Source organism: Danio rerio, chromosome 1, assembly GCF_049306965.1.
Source record: "Danio rerio strain Tuebingen ecotype United States chromosome 1, GRCz12tu, whole genome shotgun sequence".
In the NCBI taxonomy this organism is placed as follows: Eukaryota; Metazoa; Chordata; class Actinopteri; order Cypriniformes; family Danionidae; genus Danio; species Danio rerio.
The window spans coordinates 35,249,139-35,269,304 of NC_133176.1; the positions used below are offsets into that span (position 1 = coordinate 35,249,139).

Sequence of the window (20,166 nt, forward strand, 5' to 3'; positions counted from 1 at the left end):
TTATTGGCCCTATAAGAAAATAGTTTTGAAACCCCTGCTCTGAAACGATCCATTTTAATAGGACTAAGTAGTTTATGAATCATAAATGTTGTTCTACAACACACAAAAAAAAACGAGTTCAAATGATCCGAATCATTGAGCAGCAGAATCAAATCCCCAGTACGTTCTCTCGGTAGGCGGAGCGAAGCAGCACAGTTTGTTCCATCATCACGTTGCGCACATGGCGTATGATGTGACTGCGCCACACCTAACCGTGTCCGAGCTGGAGATCGCAGCCTGGGACTCACTTGTGTAATAGTTGGGGGCAATCAGTGGAGCTCATGCTGCTGCAGCTCCACTGCTCTGCCTCCCCTCATGACCCAATAAACGGCAGAAGGAGAGTAGGAGGCGGGCGGTGTTCGAGTGACAGCCTTTTACGGTTTCGATTCGATTAACGAACAATAAGTATAGTTACGAGACTAACGCTCTGACCAAAGTCAACACAGACATTTGTAATGGTCCGCTAGTCTGTTTAAAATGGGCTTGTTTTTATACATCGCTGGGTCGGCCAACCCCACCGAGGCCACAGTCTATGAGGTGAGGAAAGTCTTTTAAAAATATTGTCAAACTTTTGCCGGTTGTTTGTGTCAAACTTTATACAGCTTGAGTTCATGCTTCAGGCGTTGCCACTTGTTGACAAGCAGACTGAACGTTACGAATATTGGATCTATAGTTCGTAACATGTGTTTACGTAGTTGACAAAGTTCAACTATCGGTTTATTTCTTTTGCAATCTGATACATCTGTTTGTTTCCAGACTTGCGTGCTAACCAATAGTCTTGCGTCAGGTCACGGAAGTATAGAGCCGTGTCTGGAATCTCGTTTGGCTGCTTACTTGACAGCATTTTGGGGTATAACATGATGGCTAGAATGCTGTCTTGATAGTAATCTTCCTAGGTTTTGAGAACACGCCTGAGAGTAAGACTGGGCCAAGTTCAGTAAACAAAAGTATACAGTGTTAGCAGCAGCTCAAATTTAACAGATTTACAGACTTGTACAGTAGAATTTTTTATAAATGGACTTATTTTAACATATTTGTCAATCAGATTATAGCTGTGAATTAGAATTAGCACAGTGTGTTGATTTAACAAACAGTACTTTAATCTGTACTGTAGCACACGTAGAGTATGATGCCCTTTCTTCTTTACAAAGGTCTATGGATTTTGTTATCACTGGAGATAGTACTGATCTCCTTGTCTGTGGTCCAAAGGAGTGAAATTATCATTGAAATGTGCTGAGTGAATTTTTTTTTTTTTTTGGATTGGCTTTTGAGGGATCTTTCTGTATGTTTTGATCAGAGGATAAGAAGTTTTTTATATCGGCTCCATTTTTGTTTATGCAGGTTCATCAGTTGGTCCATTACAATTAGATTTAAAACATCTGTGGCATAAAAAAGTATGTTAGTGTAAACCTTCTCATAATGGCAAAAGTATTTTTGTAGCATTTTTGTCTGTGTAATCATGATAACACTAAACTTTCATCACAGTAATCATGATAAAAATAATCTTTATAGTTGTGTTTTGTTGTTTGAATGCTAAAATTGACTTTACTTGAATAACTGAATCAAAACATTGTCTAAAAATTATGTAAAATATATATTCACTATATTCTAAAAATATATAAACTTTTAAGACAATGGGTTTACTACAGTTTTGTGTAAAGTAACTGGTTGTTGCTAAATCAGATATGGTTGCGCCGGAAGTTAACAAGAATTATTTATATTATTTATTACATTTCTCATTTATTGTATTTTATTAATGCCTACCCCAACCCTAAACCCAACCGTCACAGTAATGTAAAAACAGTAGTTTTACCAAGTATTATTTATGGTATCTATTACATTACCCAATAAATTGTATTTGTTAATGCCTACCCCAACCCTAAACCCAACAATCACAGTACTGTAAAAATATTAATTATTGTTATGCAGTGTCTACTTTAATTGATGTACATATCACACTTTCTGTCGGCTGCGTATCCGATCTAGACTTTTGCAAAGTAACCAAGCGATTTGTACAGTGCAGAAAATGTTAGCATTAGCATTAAATGATAATAACTTTTTACAAGTATTCATTAATCTTTGTTAATTCAAACTTAATAACAGAAAGACAACTGTTCATTTGATCAGCATGGATCCAATTAATATACTATTCTATTTAGTTTATATTTAAATAGAAATAGAATAAAATATACATTAATATTATAAATAAAAAAGTTTTAGAAGTATTTTAACTATTATTTTTGAACATTTAAAGAACATTCATTATATTTTAGACTAGAAAATATAATATTGAAAATTTAAATTTACTTGCAGCTTGTCACCTTTTTTTTGTTTGTTCCTAACACACTGTTACCAGCACACTATTATGTTTTGTTAAATTAAAGCTGCAAACTTGTGTTGTGAATTTTATTGTCATAACAGTCTAACAACTAACTTTTATGAAATTAGATAGTTTCACCTACACACTCCTTTGCCACAAAGGTTTATTTTCTTAATGTTTTTTTTTTAAATGGTACACTGTAAAAAAAAAAAATGGTTATAAAATTGAAATCATTACTGCTAATTTTGGTTGCTAGTAATACCGTAAAATTTAAAAGTGCACTATAAACAAGTGTTCTACTGGCACAGGATGTTTACAGTATTTTTTTTTTACAAAAATTTCTATATGAAGGCAACACCTCTTTTTCCACAAAATTGTCTACATCAAATTATGATTGTTTTTACAAATAAAGTATATTAGATATTAAGGATGCACCGACACTGAGCTAATGCACTCCTAAAAACACACAGATACCAAAAACTGATACCAGTGATGTCACTCACAGAACGTTTTCAGCACACACAGAGGCTTCAGCAGCAGGAATACAATGTCAGACTCAGCAGTGTGGAAATATTTCAAAATGAAAGATTGGTGTTTGGTGTCTTATTTCCGTGCCACTCAAATGGCTGTGAGAATGATTAGGAACATTATTTCCTCAAACTCATGTGAATGTCAGAAAGCCTTGGTGGTACAAATCTAAGACATCTTAGGAGTAATGTTACTGTTGTGTTACCCAACAAAAGAAAGGTTTTTGTGTCAACTCAGCTGCTCAATCTTTTTTTATTCTGTTGCCTTTATACATTTTTTACAGTTCTGACCACTGCTCACTTAGATGAGCATCATATCAAACACAGAATAAACACATAATCATCACACCACATTCTCTGAAGCATGTAACTGGAGCAGGCACATTTTCTGATGACAGCTGGCGGGACGTTAGCTTAGCTAGCTACATTAAATCTGTCACTATAGGCAACATTTCCACTTAGCCTCCCTAAAACTTTTAAGGTTAGTTCAGCAAACTGCACGCGATCGCCTCATCCTGCCTGTGTCACAGGGAGGAATTTGTTTCTCATCTTCAGTAAAGTTGCTTCTTGAAAATACACATATGAACACATTTTATTTTGTTGCTTATTTATTTGAAAATGTTGAATCTTTGAAACCAAAACATTACAGTGTACGTGGCATTATCTGTTATTCTGTCATGCTCAATTCGAAATAGACAGCACTCAGTCAATGTAGTTTACTGGACCACAGTAAACGACAGAGATAGAAACACCATGAGCTGTTTTGTATTAAATATTGTTTTGTAATGACCCAAATATTTTTATAGCCTTAGAATAAGGGCTTTTCTTTCTTTATTTTAAAAACAATTGGATTTAGGGTGCTTTCACACCTGTGAATCGATTCAGTTGTTCCGAAACAGAGATTACAATTTTTACATTGTTGCTCTTTGCTCTTGGAGCGGTTCGCTTTCACATTGCAAAGTTTCTAATCGGACCAAAAGAGCTAAAACAAGTCACGTGTGAGTTAACTCTTCTCACATTGGTCAGAGTGTCAGGGTTTATTTTGCAGCGTCCCGCTAAACTGTTAGGAGAGGTGGTGGTTTGGTGGTGATTGACAGGGTGCGCGCGCGATGTGTCGGAGGAGAGATGCGGTGGGGAGGGGTGAGAAGGGTGCGCGACGTAGCCTATTTGAGGACCGGGAGGGAGACGCGAGATTACCAGGAGATTATCACTCGTTTGCAGGCATCCGGAGACTCGCGAAACTTCCCGCCATACTCATAATTCTCTCTTCATATAGCCGTATGCCTATTACATATCCATAAAACACTGTGATATAACCGCGCTCGGATCTGATCGCTTTCTCACTGTAATCGAACTGCTCCAGGGTTCGTTTCAATCGAGCCGAGACCACCTCATTCAAGCGATCTCGGAGCGATTACTTTGGCGCGGAACAGAGCGCGATTGCCCTGTTCACATATGCCAAACGAACCACGCTAACTGGGCAAACGAGATACGTTCTGAAACAAAAGTTTAGCTGTGAAAGCACCCTTAGAGTATGACTAATTTTCTTTAGAAACAAAAACTGTACTTCAGGGATCCGTTCTTTGTACCTCGCTTAAATTATCTAAGATGATTTGGCAGATCCTGGATCCTTTAATCTTGATAACTGATCTCTCGCTAATTTGGTTCTTCAAACCAGTTCGCGAATCAGATTAAAATGTCTGGATGAACTGATCTGGGATCGCTGCATGTGTTGTGAAGGACAGATCTATCGATCCTCGAAATCATGATCAGCAATGCAACGATTGGCTCACGGCACAGCAGCGTAATGACATCATCTGATTAATATTCAATTATCCATGCGAGCAAAATTACATCAAATTAGCAGTAAACGGTTTGTTAAATATGACATGCAATAACCTTACACATTTGCAGGCTTTACACTTTAATGTGTCAAGATATTCATCATGTATTTCAATGCATATCAGTGTATTTAGTTCTACATTTAGAAAAGATTTTCTTTATTATAGTAGCTGTTTTTTTAATCGGTGTAAAGAATAACTGGTTGTTTACAAAAGATTTTGATATTGGTAAAGGCGTCTGCAACTTTTGTGAAGCATCAAATCACTGGCATTTTAACTGTCAAAACATGTTTATGAATGCAAATGTATTATTGGTTTTAAAAAATATCACATATGCTTTTGTATTATCATACACTATTTGTACTAAAGCGATCTAAAAAGTTCATATCAATAAGTTTTCTCTTTGCACCACCAGGTGGCAATCTTATTTAAAAGTTATTAATGTGTATAACTTTATTTATTTTATTAATAACTATAACTATAACTTATTATATATATATATATATATATATATATATATATATATAAATATATATATATATATATATATATATATATATATATATATATATATATATATATATATATATATATATATATAGTTAAAACATATTTACTATTTTCCCAAGTTTATATAACTACTACTGTAAGAAAATATCAGAATTCGGTACATACTCTCTGTATTATCTTTGCTTAAACTGACCCAATCTAATCCTGTTTATATGAATTGAACCTGGTCCCGATCAGGTTTAAGCTAGCAGAACTGTTGCTATGACAACAACTCTCGGATCAGCTTTGAAGAACGAAACGATCCTGGATCGTGTCAAATCGTCAATATCCAAATCCAGCTGAGTGACCCCAGCATAGAAAAAGATTTGTACCTTTTGTATTGTTATTGTATTGTATTGTATTGTATTGTATTGTATTGTATTGTATAGGCAACCCACACATTCCACACTGCAAACTTTCTTCTGTGCAAATATCAAGAGGAGGTATAAAAAGCAGCACTTTAATATAAGTATAGACCTGTCACAATAATCAATACATCGACTTATTGCACAACACGTGGACATGACCTCAATCATTTTTGGTGGTGCAATATTTAATAATTATATATAAAAACCATTTCTAGCAACATTTTAGCTGATTGTGCAACATCTCAATCTATATTGGAGGTGTCAGTGTCAGTGGGGTTAAAATAAAACACTATTGTACATTTCTTGTGGGTGTCCGACAACTGTAAATATATCTGGTAGCAGATATCGCAGCCTCTGTTACATTTACCTTGCACTTTTTTCGTTAACGTTTATTATTATTTACTAAGAGTAAATAATGTTTTCACATTGTGATTGCCTAATGCCTGATTAATAAATTGTTAAAATTACTAAAATTAAATGAAATATTATATTATGTGTTTTTTGGAAGAATGTACTTATATTGTCATTATATTATATTGTTATTCTGGCTTTATATAAAGAGTAATATAAAATTGTCTTAAAATGACAATAATATCATTTATAGCAATATATTTCTTAACCTTATGTAAAACAGTGACACACATTGTCTTTATCCACAAAGTGGCAAAAGCTGAACTATTTTAAAATTTGACCACCGCAAGTGTGAAGGAACAGCTGACAGTGGCCATAGCAATAATAAACGGCAGTATATTGTGAGCTCACAAACACAATTAAATCTGTAAACAAATCAGCACCCATTGCGTTTTTATTTGTTTGTAGACACAATATGAGAATATAAAGAGTTAACCAGATACAGTGCAAGCAGTTCAGCGATTCATTTGTTCACAAACCAATTGGCAGAGAGCAGTGCGGGAGTGCATGCAGTTAAACACCAGCATATTGCTCTATTCATAACCAAAAGTAAAACAGTGACAGACATTCAGTATTAAATCACACAGTGGCAAAAACTAAACTATTTAAAAACTTGTGCACTGTAAAGTTCCTGTCAATCTCCTAACAAACGGCTGACGAATCCCCCATTGTAAGTGTGTAGATTGCTGAAGCACTCGTTAGGGCTGCTCGAGTTTGGGAAAAATCATAATCATGATTATTTTGGTCATAATTGTAATCACGATTATTCAAAATAATTATCAGTTGAAGTCAAAATTATTCGCGCTCCTGAGAATTATTATTTTTTAAATATATTTCCCAAATTATGTTTAACAGAGCAAGGAATTTTAACAGTATTTACTCTAATATTTTTTTCTTCTGGAGAAAGGCTCATTTGTTTCATTTTGACTAAAATAAAAAGTAGGTTTAAATATTTTGAAACCCATTTTAAGGTCAATATTATTAGCCCCCTTAAGCGATTAATATTTTTGATTGTAGTTGAAACTACTATTAAACAATGACTTGCCTAATTACCCTAATTAAGTCTTTGAATCGCACTTTGAATCTGAATCCTTGTATTTTGAAAATAGTCTAATATTATGTGCTGTCATCATAGCAATGATAAAAGAAATCAGTTATAACAAATGAGTTATTAAAACTACTATGCTCAGAAATAAGTTGAAAAAAATCTTATTTCCATGAAACAGAAACTGGGGGAAAAGGGTTGACCCGATTTCTCACCACACTGGCACAGATAAAGACTCGTTATTCAATTCAATTCAATTCAGCTTTATTTGTATAGCGCTTTTACAATGTAGATTGTGTCAAAGCAGCTTCACATAAATGGTCATAGTAACTGGAGCAGTGTAGTTCAGTTTTTAGTGTTTAAGTTCAGTTGAGTTCAGTTCAGTTTAGCTCAGTTCAGTGTGATTTAATCATTACTGAGAGTTCAAACACTGAAGAGCAAATTCATCGATGCGTTGCTCTACCAATCCTGAACCAAGCGAGCCAGTGGCGACAGCGGAGAGGGTAAAAAACTTCACCTGATGGGAGTGAAGAAAAAAAACCTTGAGAGAACCAGACTCAGTTGGGCACGACCATTTTAATTTCTCCGCTGGCTACCACGGCAATTCATTCAAACTACTATGAGGCGACTCTTCTATAGATGAATCAATTGTTTTAAACACGGTGCACTTTCAGATTTAAGCCTTAATAGGGGCTCTTTAAAAAGTGTACAACTCATAAGAATCTATTTCTGACATGTATTGAAATATATAAAATAAGCAACCATAATACATTTTTATATTAAATAATAAAATATGTCTTGCTGACAAACAGGTCATATCAGTGGGTTGAAGTGTTGTGCATAAAGGAGAAATTGTTCAGATAATTAGCTAGGGACTGCACTCCTTAAGTCATTAATATATTATCAAAAAGAATCTTTTTATTTACAATTTAACTGGTGTCTTTTGCAAATGATGTAAATGTGTAATAATCATTTTATATTTTGATAAATGATAAATGTAATTATTCTTGTGGGGGAAAACAGCATTTAAAGCTGTATTGCCCTTTTATTTATTGATGCTTAAAAATCTATTTTTTGTTTTTAAATCATACAGGACTAATCATCTAAAAAAACTAGTGTATACTTTTATGTCCTTGATGACCTTTAGACACATTAAAATGTCTTAAACTAAAAACAAAGAAAAAACAACTACATGCAACCTTTAAATCAGTCTGAAGAAACTAACTTTACTGCATGTTAACTATACAGTAGATATTCATATTAGATAAAGGGTTTATCACATGACCACATAACCTAAAATAAACCACAGCTACAAGTTAAAGGGGATATTTTGCTTAAGGGGCTATTGTGTAATACAGAGCAGTTTTTTGTAGTAAATAAATATGAAAGCCCCCTGTTTACCTAAAAGTCGCTTTTAGCTGACTCAGAATTAATCATCTCTTGCTTAAGAATATTTGGAATTGTTGAAGAGAATAAAAGCTTAAGATTAATATTACACAGCGGTGGTCAAATCAATCAACAGCTTTAAGTGGCCGTAGCCAGTTCTGGTGCAGGATTATTATTTAATGCCGTATCATATGCTGTTGCTGATACTCAAATTCTCACTGAGACTGTGGAAAAGCAAGGTTATCAGTCAAGTTTTGTGATTAGACTGGCCAGCGATATCAGTCACTTCAGCAGTTTCTCATTATAACCTTCTAAACTTTAATTAGTTTTCTAATATGATGTTTTCTGGCACTGAAACCGGATATATGGACTGCAGTTTGTTTTTTTTTTCTGTCAGCAAGCGTCTTCCACATGGCAGTCATGTTCTTTTGAACACTTTTAGGCCTTTTTTAAAATTACAATTTTGTCATTGTTTACAAACTCTGATGTTATTCTTATGTCAATAAATCAAATTCAACTAAATTAAATTAAATGGGAATAAATAATAAAAAATATATATAATTTTGAATAAAAAATTTAATATTGAATGTATTGGTCAACTTTCATTCTGTTTTTTAATTAACTGGTGCTAATTGAGATTCTAGAATTTGCAGTTGTGCACAAAGTCTAGCAGTTAAGGTCCAGATTTTCATTCATTTTCAATTCATTCATTATTCTACTAAGCATGAAATATTTCCTTTTAATAATCAATGATCATCATGTTCATTCAATTGCTGTGTCTCTTACAATAAGCGAGCTTAGGGCTGATTTGGATATTGGCGAAGCCACTTGTTTTGATGATCCATAAGCAAAAAAAAAATTTTTTTTAACAATCTTAGTCTGTCAGCGGTGTTATTTCAGACTAGTGCTATTCATGCTAAGTCCCTTGGGGAAATGTCTCCACACAAGTAGCTAACTTGTTTCTTATTCTGTTTAAATCTCAAGAAAAGTTTAATCAATTAAACGCAAATTTTAAAAAAAGAAAGATTTTTTTGTACACCTTTTGTACACTTCAAACATGTGTGCGTCATGGAACCTTCCTTTAATGCTTTTGAATCTTGAAGTTGATTGGAGGGGATGACATCATAACATCATGTTAAAGTAAATAATGACTGTTTTTTTATGTTGGGAACTTGGGATAAACTGTTCTTTTAAGCCTGCTGTTTGGAAAATGCGTCTTTATCTGTATGTTTTGGTCTTCCAATACTGTTTTTGTTTTACAAAATCTTTTGAAGCAGTTCTTCTCCCAAGTTTGAACATTGAGTTCGAGTTCTAGAAAGGACGGTCTATGACAACTGAGGTGTTACAAAATGATGAGAAATGTTTAGTCTTGTGATTAGTATTGTATTGTTATCTAAGTTATCTACGTTCATACAGTTTGTTCTTGATTTCAAAGTGTTGTGATAAAGAATGTTACTTTGTACATTCTTCATACATTTGTTGAAGACAAAGTAGCCTTTTTTTCTAATATTTCCCAAATGATTTAACAAAGGACGGAATTGTTCACAGTATTATTTTCTTTCTAAAACTAAGGTAATTATTAACAAACTTTTATTTTTTGATTGGCTACAGAACAAAATACTGTTGTCCAATGACTTGCCTAACCAAACTTGCTTAGTAAATCAAATTTACATAGTTAAGCCTTCACTGTAAAAAATTTGACCTTAAATTCACAGTAAATTACTGGCTAATAATTGCATTACTTTCACAGTAAATTACTGTATGTAAATTCACAGTAAATTATTGTGAGGTAGTTCACAGTAATTTACTGTGGTTTTGTCACATTAAATTATTGTGAAATTACAACCATATATTGTAACTTTACAGTAGATAATAAAGTCTGTTACTGTGATTTCACAGTATTATCTTGTAGAATTAACTATATTTTACTGTGAATTTGCAAAACGATTACTGTGATTTAGCAGTAGGTTGCAGTTTAAATACCTGATTTAACTGTAAAGTTACAATTATATCCCGGATTACTGTAATTTAACAGTTTGGTGCTGTAAAATTTCAAAGCAATTTTAGGTCACACAAAAATGAAAATTCTATCTTGATTTACTCACCCTCAGGTTGTTCCAGCTCTGTTAAAAATGTTTTTTTGTTAAACACAGGAATAAAAATATCAAATAATCCTCTTTGTGTCCAAACAACCTGAGGATGCGTAAATGACGACCGAATCTTCATTTTTGGGTGATCTGAGAAGACTCTAAAATCAAAATAAAAACAAACACACATACATTTTACAGATTTATTTAACAGCTTAATGACATCTGTGTAAACATTTCAGAAAACTTTCAAAAGGTGAAGGTGAAGCCTCAAAAAATACTATAAGAACATATTCATAAAAAAATCTGACATCATATGTAGCATACATATAAAAAGCAGTGCTTCAGAGTGCGCTCTCTCTGTCTCTCATTGTATATATATATATATACATGAGAGAGAGAGAGAGAGAGACAAAACTTCTTGCTAAATTAGGCAGTAGTCTATTCAAGGTCAATCATTTTCCTGATAATTTTACACACTTGCTGGTTGATGTGTCTTCTCTGCTTCTTTGACTTCGTCTGTCTCCCATCTCCAAACTGGTGCCCAAAAAGCACCTATAAGCAAAAGGGCAGACAAACAGTTAGCTTCATACAACACTACTGGGACACTACTGCTGCACTAGAGAGCAAAATTACTGTTAGCTCAGTTTGAACATGCTGACAATACTGTAGCTCAGTCGAACTGCAATCATTTAAACAAAAACATCTGAAAAACATTTCCATCACAAACACACAATCAAGAACAGTCCAACAACAAATAGTGGTTTTAATGACCTAGGCAGAGCATTTTAAAACAGTTGATTTGATTTACATCTTCTGTTTACAGACTATAATCTAATGCTGGGTTCACACTTATTGCAAAGTTAACACATGCATCACAGCGCTTGCTCTTGAATACTAGCAGGATGTTTCTTGCATCAAGCTAAATTTTTATGATTTAAATATTAGGAAAATTTTGCAAAAAAAAACTTGATTGAAGTGATACAGCACTTGTTTTGTATTCATTTCAATCAAGTTTTTTGCAAATATTCCAAATATTTTTCAACGTTTTTTGAGTTTCACTTAATTTGTGCTTCCCAGTAAAAATTTCCCACTATTTATGCATTTGCAATGACTTGTATGTAATCCACTCACCTGAATAGGTAACTTCACATATGATATAAGAGCCCCATCCTTTTAAAGACAGCTTCCCCTCTGGTCTCCAGCACAGACAAACAATTTGTGTCTGCAACACGGCCCTTTATAACAAGGGGACAAGGGGAGTCATGACTTGTGCTCCTATACATTCCTTGTTTAACCCCCCCAAAACAAGCCCTCAGTTACAATATTTATTGTAGACATTACCTTAAATTCCAGAGTGCAAAAGGCAACTTCAGCATACTTCAGTTTCAGACCAGATTCAAAGTCAGTTGTGAAATCCAGGTGAGGTCCCATGACCACTCGACCCTCCAAGGAATAAGACTAAAAGGGGGAAAGAAGGACTAAATTAGAGGTGTTTGTGAATAATTAAATTTTTTTGTAGAAACAAAGTTGACATTCCATGCTCTGCCTATTAAAAACCAAGCAAACAAACACACATGCCCAGTAAAATTGCTAATAAAAATAAAAACTATAGTTTAAAAAAATCTTTGTCTAATATTTACTACTACTGGAGGTACTGGTGGAACTTCTGGAAGAAGAAAAAGAGTTTGTACAAGAAACTGCTCACAACAAATCTGTGAAAAACCTGACATTTAAAAATCTAATAAAAATGAGGAAGGCATCAACATTACCTTTAATAATCAAGCGAGGGTTGGTTGGTAGGATCAGTGTTTCAACATCAGTGGCTGTGGCTGCAAAAAAATTTGAATATAATAAGAGTAGAATAAGACTCAACCTAACACATGCACACACTCTATATATATATAGGTTTAGATTGTGATAATGAATTTAGGTTATATTTGTGTGCTCAGAATTTACACTCACCTCACACTTTAGCTATTATCAGGTACACCTGAACACCAAAAAATAAAATCTACAGTTAGTGACAATATACAATTAGTTCTCATTAGTAAATGTTAGCACTGCATTAACACCAGTGAGAAATATACAATATGTACTGTGTTAGTGTTAGTTTAATAGAATACAACTGAATTGTATTATAAGCCTCATTTAATAAAACAGTTAAGACTTGTTTCATAATGAGTTTAGTTTATTTAACTAACTTAACGTTAACGTTACAGTGAACAAAATTAACGTACATGATGGTCACTAACCGTAACGTTAACTTGAGTGAAGGTCAGAGCTTACCTTAACGTTATAGTCATTTCACCTTTACTTCAGTCTTGTACTGAAACAGAAAATGCAGTTAACAAGAAGTTAATTAAAGAAAATTCCCTTTCTTTTTTCAGGAACTAACGTTAACGTTATGCTATGTTACCTCAGAAAACACTACAATCACCATCTGGCGTCGTTAATTTCTTGCTTTAAAAAAAGGCGCGCTTAAACCCTGTCCGTGCGAGTACAACTAAAGTACTCGGTAAACTCCTGTTAAATGACACGCACTATACAGAAATACACATACAACAATCATTTAACGGACAAAAGTCATATTTTAACACTTACCGAGGATGAATCCGTTGGGTGAAGAGACGACGGCGTTGTCTTTGGTGATGGCGCTTGTTTGCGGTCGAGTCGAGTCAGTTCTGTTCAATGAATCGGCTCCTTTAAGTGAACAGTAAAGAGTCGAATTCGGCTCCTTTAAGTGAACAGTAAAGAGTCGAATTCGCCTGAAAACGATTCCGTTTTGTATAATATTGTAAGACGCAAACATATAATTCATTAATATTTCATCATATTGCTTGGTTCGTTTACTGCTTGTACACGAATTGCTTGTTGATCACTTCGAGCTCATGAACACGTCTGATAAAATATCTGAATCTGATTCAATGTCACACGAGTCCTGAACCGAAGCAGTGCAAGAGTAATATATTGATTGAAATATAAAGTTAATTATTTTCTTCGCCATTCAAAATATTACATATCTCTGACTTTAACAATAAGAATAAAGTTCGTTTGGAGTGTATTGAGAATTATTATTTTTTCCTCCCAGGATTCATTTCGCACCAAGCTGCATCAAGCTGTAATGGTGGATGAGAAGGCACATAATATTATAAATATTGCTTGTAATATGTAATGAAATAAAGTTTTAACACTTTTTCATGCGAGAATGTAGTTCTTCAAAACTCAAATCTGTGGACTGTTAGTAAAGATTGTGTGTAATTTTAAGTGTGTTTTGCCTGTAGCGGAGATCTATGACCTCCAGGCGGTAACGGCGCTCATTACTCATGTATCCGCCGAGAGGCGCCTGTCTTCAGGCTAGACATTGGGACAATTGCTCCGTCTTCGATGGCTCTATATGCGTCCGAAAATGAAGTTTTAACTGTTTTTCATGCTAGAATGTAGTTGTTTAAAACTCTAATCTGTGGTTTATTTATATAGATAAAAAAATAATAATTTATATATATATATATTTAATTCTGAGATTAGTGACCTCCAGGCGATGACAGGTGCCCAATACTCATGAAACCGTCTAAAGCAGACATTTACCCTGACATTGAAATAATTGTTGGCTGTTTAACAGTCTTTGGTTTCATTAATTAATTACTTTTTATTCCAGTTTATTATGTTTTGGCTAAGCACACAGTTATGTTCATTAAATATTATTTCCTATTCTATGTTAACTGTATAAAATTAAATAAAGGTGCAATACAATCAAAAAGATGTTGGTAACCAAATCGTTTTGGGGGCTATAACATTCTGTTATTATCTGTTAAAAGTTCATTTGTATTAATTTCTACGTTGAGTTTAAAAAAGGTTTGAATTTCTATAACTAACGTGCAAAAGATATAGCCCTTTTCACAGTAATTTGCTGTAATCATGCTACCTGCCGTAATTTCACAATAAAATTATGAATACAACATATTACTGTGAATTTTTCAGTTAAATACTGTGAAGGGATACTAATGTAATTTACTGTGAAAAATTACAGTAACTTGTTGTGAAAACCTGGAAATTTTTTACAGTGTTTAAATAGCACTTTAAGCTGAATACTTACAACATAACTAGTAAAATATTATGTATTGTTATCATGGTAAAGGTAATGGACATTAATTAGAAACTGGCCATTATTATGTCAAAATTATGTAGAAAAATATTTAGTCAGTTAAACAGCACTTGGGGAATATTTGAAAGAATTTTCACAGGAGTAATGATTTTGTTTTCAGTTGTACCAGCAAAGATACAAAGAACATGCTTTCTCTTAGTGTCTCTTGATAAAACATGAGGGCAGTTGTGTTTCACACTGAACATGGATTAGTAATTGAGTGTGAGATGAACACATCCTGTAGGTATATTGATTGTTTTCAATAATTAGATTGATTATAACTAATCTAATTTAATAAAATTATTAGAAAACAACATTTTACAAATATACAGTATGGTTACATTAAAAAAAAGCGCCCAATATTGAATTCACCTTTTCGTTGTTCAAAGAACGAAACTTGTGGTTACTGTTAGCGTGAACCTGACAGAATCTGACTTCATTCTTTGACTTAAAATGACCTTGAAGCATTGGTTGAGAGTAATTGCAAAAATGGGTCAGTCAGAAAAGCTGAATTATTTCTGAGAAAAGGTCTTGCATCATATGTTTGCAGATTCCACATGGCTTGATATTTAGTGTTCAGTCAGTGCTGTGTGATTTGTACATTTTTGTGTGGCTTAAGTGTTCAAATAACATTTTTTGGGTCACCGTCTGCTTAATAATATCTAGAAACGGTGTGTCTGTTCTCATACTGTCAACATTGTGTATAATTGCTGATGTTTGTGGTTAGTGATAAACGATGCGCTCAAAGAGCTCTTGCAGTCCTTGGAAAGAATGTTGTGAAGGAAATGGCACAGGGTCATCATGAGCTACACTTGACCTGCTCAGCAGAACCGAGGCATTTCTGGAATTCTGCATCTAATTTGGTTTTGAATCTTGTCTTGCTTTTATTGTGGTTAGTCATTATGCTCAGTAATGCATGTGTGTTAAGTAAATAAATGTGTGGTTAAAATAAAAAGACAGGTTGCTAATTTAAAAAAAAAATAAATAAAAACAGTATTGTCACAGCCTATTTATTCAGTTTCATAACCTAGTACATCATAACTGATATTTAACAAACTTAACACTGATTGATGAGCAATGATAATATAAGGGCTGATATAGGTGATGTAATGCTAAAATGATTGTTTGTAGATTGCTCTTTTTAGAAACGGCATATAGTGATATAATGCTGTAAAGTACAGTAACTTCATGTGTACAAAACACCTTGAACATGAAACGAAATCAAGTTTTTTATTTTTTATTTTAAAAGGCTGTATACAGTACAATAGTTATAAAAGTATCTCTCAAGTGCCCTCAATTTTTTTGTTCCGCAAAATGTAAAGGGCATACTCATTCATTTTCTTTCGGCTTAGGTCCTTTATTCATCAGGGGTCACCACAGCGGAAAGAACTGCCAACTTATCCAGCATGTTTTATACAGCGGATGCCCTTCCAGCTGCAACACAGTACTGGGAAACATCCATACCAATTATTCACACACTCATACTACGGCCAATTTAGTTTATTCAATTCTCCAATACCACATGCTTTGGACTGTGCGGGAAAGCAGAGCACCTGGAGGAAACCCATGCCAACACGGGGGGAACATGCAAACTCCACACAGAAATGCCAACTGATTAAGTCGGGATTCAAACAGCGGCCTTCTTGCTGTCAGGCAACAGTGCTAACCACTGAGCCAACCTGTTGCCGTAAAAAAAAAAAAAAAAAATGTTATATTGCAAAAAGGCAAGAATTGGCATTTAAAACTCCCAAAAACTTCAGTTTATGAATCAAAATGCATACAAATGAAAAACAACACACAAGAACATACTGACTACATAATACAGCCAGTTATTAATATTTATATGGTTCTGCAGATTTACATTTTCAAAATTCTTCATTCTGTGTGGTTTATTAAAAATATTTTCCCACAAGATCAAATCTTATATTGATCACCATTAGGCATGGGCCGGTATAATATTCTGACGATATGATAGCCTTATCATAATAAATATCACACTTTCGCGGTATCACAGTATTGTGATTACTTCTCCAAAATAATTGAACACAATATATTTTATATAATAAGAAACATTTAAAGTATTTTGGACAAGTATCTTTGGATGTGGAGGTTTCTTTTCTGCTGGATGTAATGTTGCCCTAAAACAAAAAGTTAAATAGTTGCGAAAAAAAAAAAAAATCTATACCGAACATTATAACAGAAAACTTAGGTGTTTTTTTAAACCTTGGTATTCCAAACCATGGTATACCTTGGTTATCTTCCCATGCCTATTCACCATAAGAAATACAAGCTACACACACACTAATGCTTTAATGTGAGAAATGTATGTTCTGTTCTGTATAATGCAGATTCTGGATTACAAAAACAAGCTGTTTTAAGTTTGTTTAATAGAGGTTAAAATTACTTTTAAAGTTATTTTGATTATTAAACATGTAAATTGACAACTATATTATTTTAAAGATTGTTCTTTAATTATTTTTTTCAGTTGAACAAATTAAAATATAATTGTTTTTACAAGCACTAACTTGTTTTTACACTGTTGACATTGCAATGAAAATCAGACACATTTTTACTATTTAGCGAAGTGTCACAACAAAGCAGTGACTGGCATTGGGAACAGAATGTAAAGCATTTTTCTGTTACTTCTTCATTGTTTTGTGCGTCTACTCCCATAATACTGAAGGAGCATCTCATTATAATACAGCCCTCCTTGCACTCCTCTGTGTCTTGGAATGTTTCTGTAGACCAATCGCTGTCCCCTGTTTAACTGAAGTGTCTGTGTATTCCCGTGTATCATGACTGTTACACTGAAAAGGACTTTCACAAGGCTGAAGCACTTTGGATTAGCATGTCTGAACCGCTCCAGAAGACGAGAATGGTAGATCACATAACTTTCTTAATCATTAACCGGCTCATGAAAGGAACAAACATGCTTAATTATTATGCTACCTTTCGATGCTTTTCTGCTGATTTTATCTTCTTGCAATCTGCTTTCTTAAGAGTAACAGGAATGTGTAGCTTGATTTGCTTAAAAAAAAGAGGGGAAAATATTGAAAAGTTAAGTAAAGGTCAGACCGAGTTATATATTTGAGTTCATTATTCATGATGACTTAGTTCCTTGTACTGTACAAGGTGGTGGTTTTACATGGAGCAAGTGTGTTTAATTAGATACTTTGTTTGAAGATATTATACTTCTATTTGCAGTTATTTTATATTGTAAAACATTGTGCTGTGTGACCCTAAAAAGCTATGGTGTTTATTTATTACTCAATTCATCAAATTTATATCATGTATCTCAGCATTTTAGGATGTGATGTGTTCATTTTCATTGTATTTATTTACAGAGGTATATTATGTCCAGGGCTGGGCGATTAATCGAAAAATAATTGGAATCAACATTCAGAACCTATAATTGATCAAATTTTTCCAGGACATTTTTTTTTTCAATTACTTTCCCTGTACGTGACTCGTGAGCCTGCTCCGTTAAAGGCTGTGGTTGATTTCTTCTTCTGAGGCCACTTTGCAGCCACATCTGATCTCTGGTCAAGTAGCACGATGTACGCGTTCTTGAGCCTTACTTTGCACTACATTGACAATGATTGGAAGCTGCGCCAGAGATGCCTTGAGACGGCATATTATCCATTACTATAAAATTATTATTTACGTTGTTTACAGAAGATGTAAGAAATGCAATGTTTAAAATGTTATTTACAGGAAATACAAGAGTTATTTTATTCTACTTTTAATATGAAAAACATTAAAAATAATTAACTTTGTTTCCAAAAAATGCCATTATATATTTTTTTGGTTTTAGGCAATGTGTGGTTTAATTTCAGTTTTTTCAACTGTGATGTTCAAAAAATAACCATAGATAGTAGATAATGTGTGTGTGTTTCCTTCAATTATTTTAGCATCAAGTAATGCACATTCAGAAATCTCTTACTTGTAATATATGAGCATATTTACAGTACATAACTTGTCACAGAACTATAAGAGCAAAAAAAAGTATCAATATAATAATTTTTTATCAATTGTAATCGAGTTAAAATGTTCAATTAATTGAGATTTTGATTTTAGGCAAAATGGCCCAGACCTAATGTCACACGTTACGCTGGTCCGAGGTCAAATTAAGTAATCTCAGGGTCAGGTAGTGAGCAAAGAAGGAGAAGATACTAGGGAGCCATGCACATCATGTAGGGATGAGTCAGTCAGAACAGTTCATGCATGGAGCTCTTTAAACGAGCTGGTCATTTGAATCAGCTGTGAGAGAGACATGCAAAATATGCAGTGTGAGGAGGACCAGGGTTATGTTTATTTGATTTTCGGGTTTTATTTGACAAATTGTGTCTGTTGCTTTATATGATGCAAATCATTTGTCAGTATTCTCTAAAACATAAATTACACCCAATTATGACATTTTATAATAAAATAAATACTTTATTACTGTATTATTTTGCTTATACTGAGTTGAAATTATGTTGCGATGATGGCATATATGTATGGAAATATAATTGTACCAAATCATAAGTATGTAGCAGTGTGTACTATAGGCTCCCATGGTACATATGTGTATGTATGCACAGTGTATTGATTGATATTTTCCTATACTGTAGTAGATAATAGAAATACTGCATTGGTTTACACATACAAATCTAGGATTACTATACTGAATTTAAAACTTTTTTTTTTGTTTGTATTTTTTAAAGTAGTGAATATCTATTGTTTTTCTTTATTTCAGCAGGTACTTCACTGTGAGGGTGTGAATAATAAGAGCTATGTGTGTGAATCAGGACACTGTTGTGGAGAGTCCCAGTGCTGTAGCTACTACTATGAGCTCTGGTGTAAGTATATCCTCATGTTTAATATCAAAGTAGCGTTTGTTTTTATCAGAATTCTTAAGGATTGAATTTGGGATGCATTGTTTGACTGAGAAGAAACCAGAACTGGCTGAAACAGGCTTTTTTTCGGTTTAAAAAGCAAATACAAAAAATACCAAATGCACAGCAAAACTTCATAATCATAGTGTCCTTGGGGTCTTAACATGTCTTCAGTTTCAAAAACATAATTTAAGGCCATAAAAAGACTTAAATCCAGTCTCAAGTCTAAAAAACGTTTCAATCCATTTGGACCAAAAGCCAACAAATAAATATTTTTAATTATTGTCTCATTAATAAATATGCTTTTAACAATGTTAAACTTGTCATTTACAAAACGAACAAAAAAAATTAAATTGGAAAATAAATTCTATAAAACTAAAATATTCTTATTTTGACAAATTAAAATATGTTTGACAATAATAAACTACATTTGTTTTGTTTAGAAAAAAAATGGCCCAACTGGGACATTAAATTAAACAAAAAAAATATGAACGTACACAGACTGTTTAATCAAGGCATACGTCTTGCACTGAATTCTGAGCAGATACAGACCTGCTTTATGTATTGCCATG

At 33.4% G+C, this 20,166-nt stretch overlaps 2 protein-coding genes across 5 annotated transcripts in view; one reads left to right on the forward strand and one right to left on the reverse strand.

Moving 5' to 3' along the window:
- LOC141385860 (uncharacterized) overlaps nt 1–20,166 on the reverse strand; it is a 741,913-nt gene that overhangs the window by 172,377 nt on the left and 549,370 nt on the right. The gene's annotated exons all lie outside the window — the stretch shown is intronic.
- Nucleotides 290–20,166, forward strand: part of wbp1lb (WW domain binding protein 1-like b) — a 34,450-nt gene continuing 14,573 nt past the window's right edge. The window contains exons 1-2 of one of the 3 annotated variants that reach the window (XM_005168390.6): nt 290–576; nt 19,459–19,558. In XM_005168390.6, coding sequence (XP_005168447.2) covers nt 517–576; nt 19,459–19,558 — 160 coding nt within the window. In that variant the 5' untranslated portion in view covers nt 290–516. 3 annotated transcript variants of the gene reach the window in all.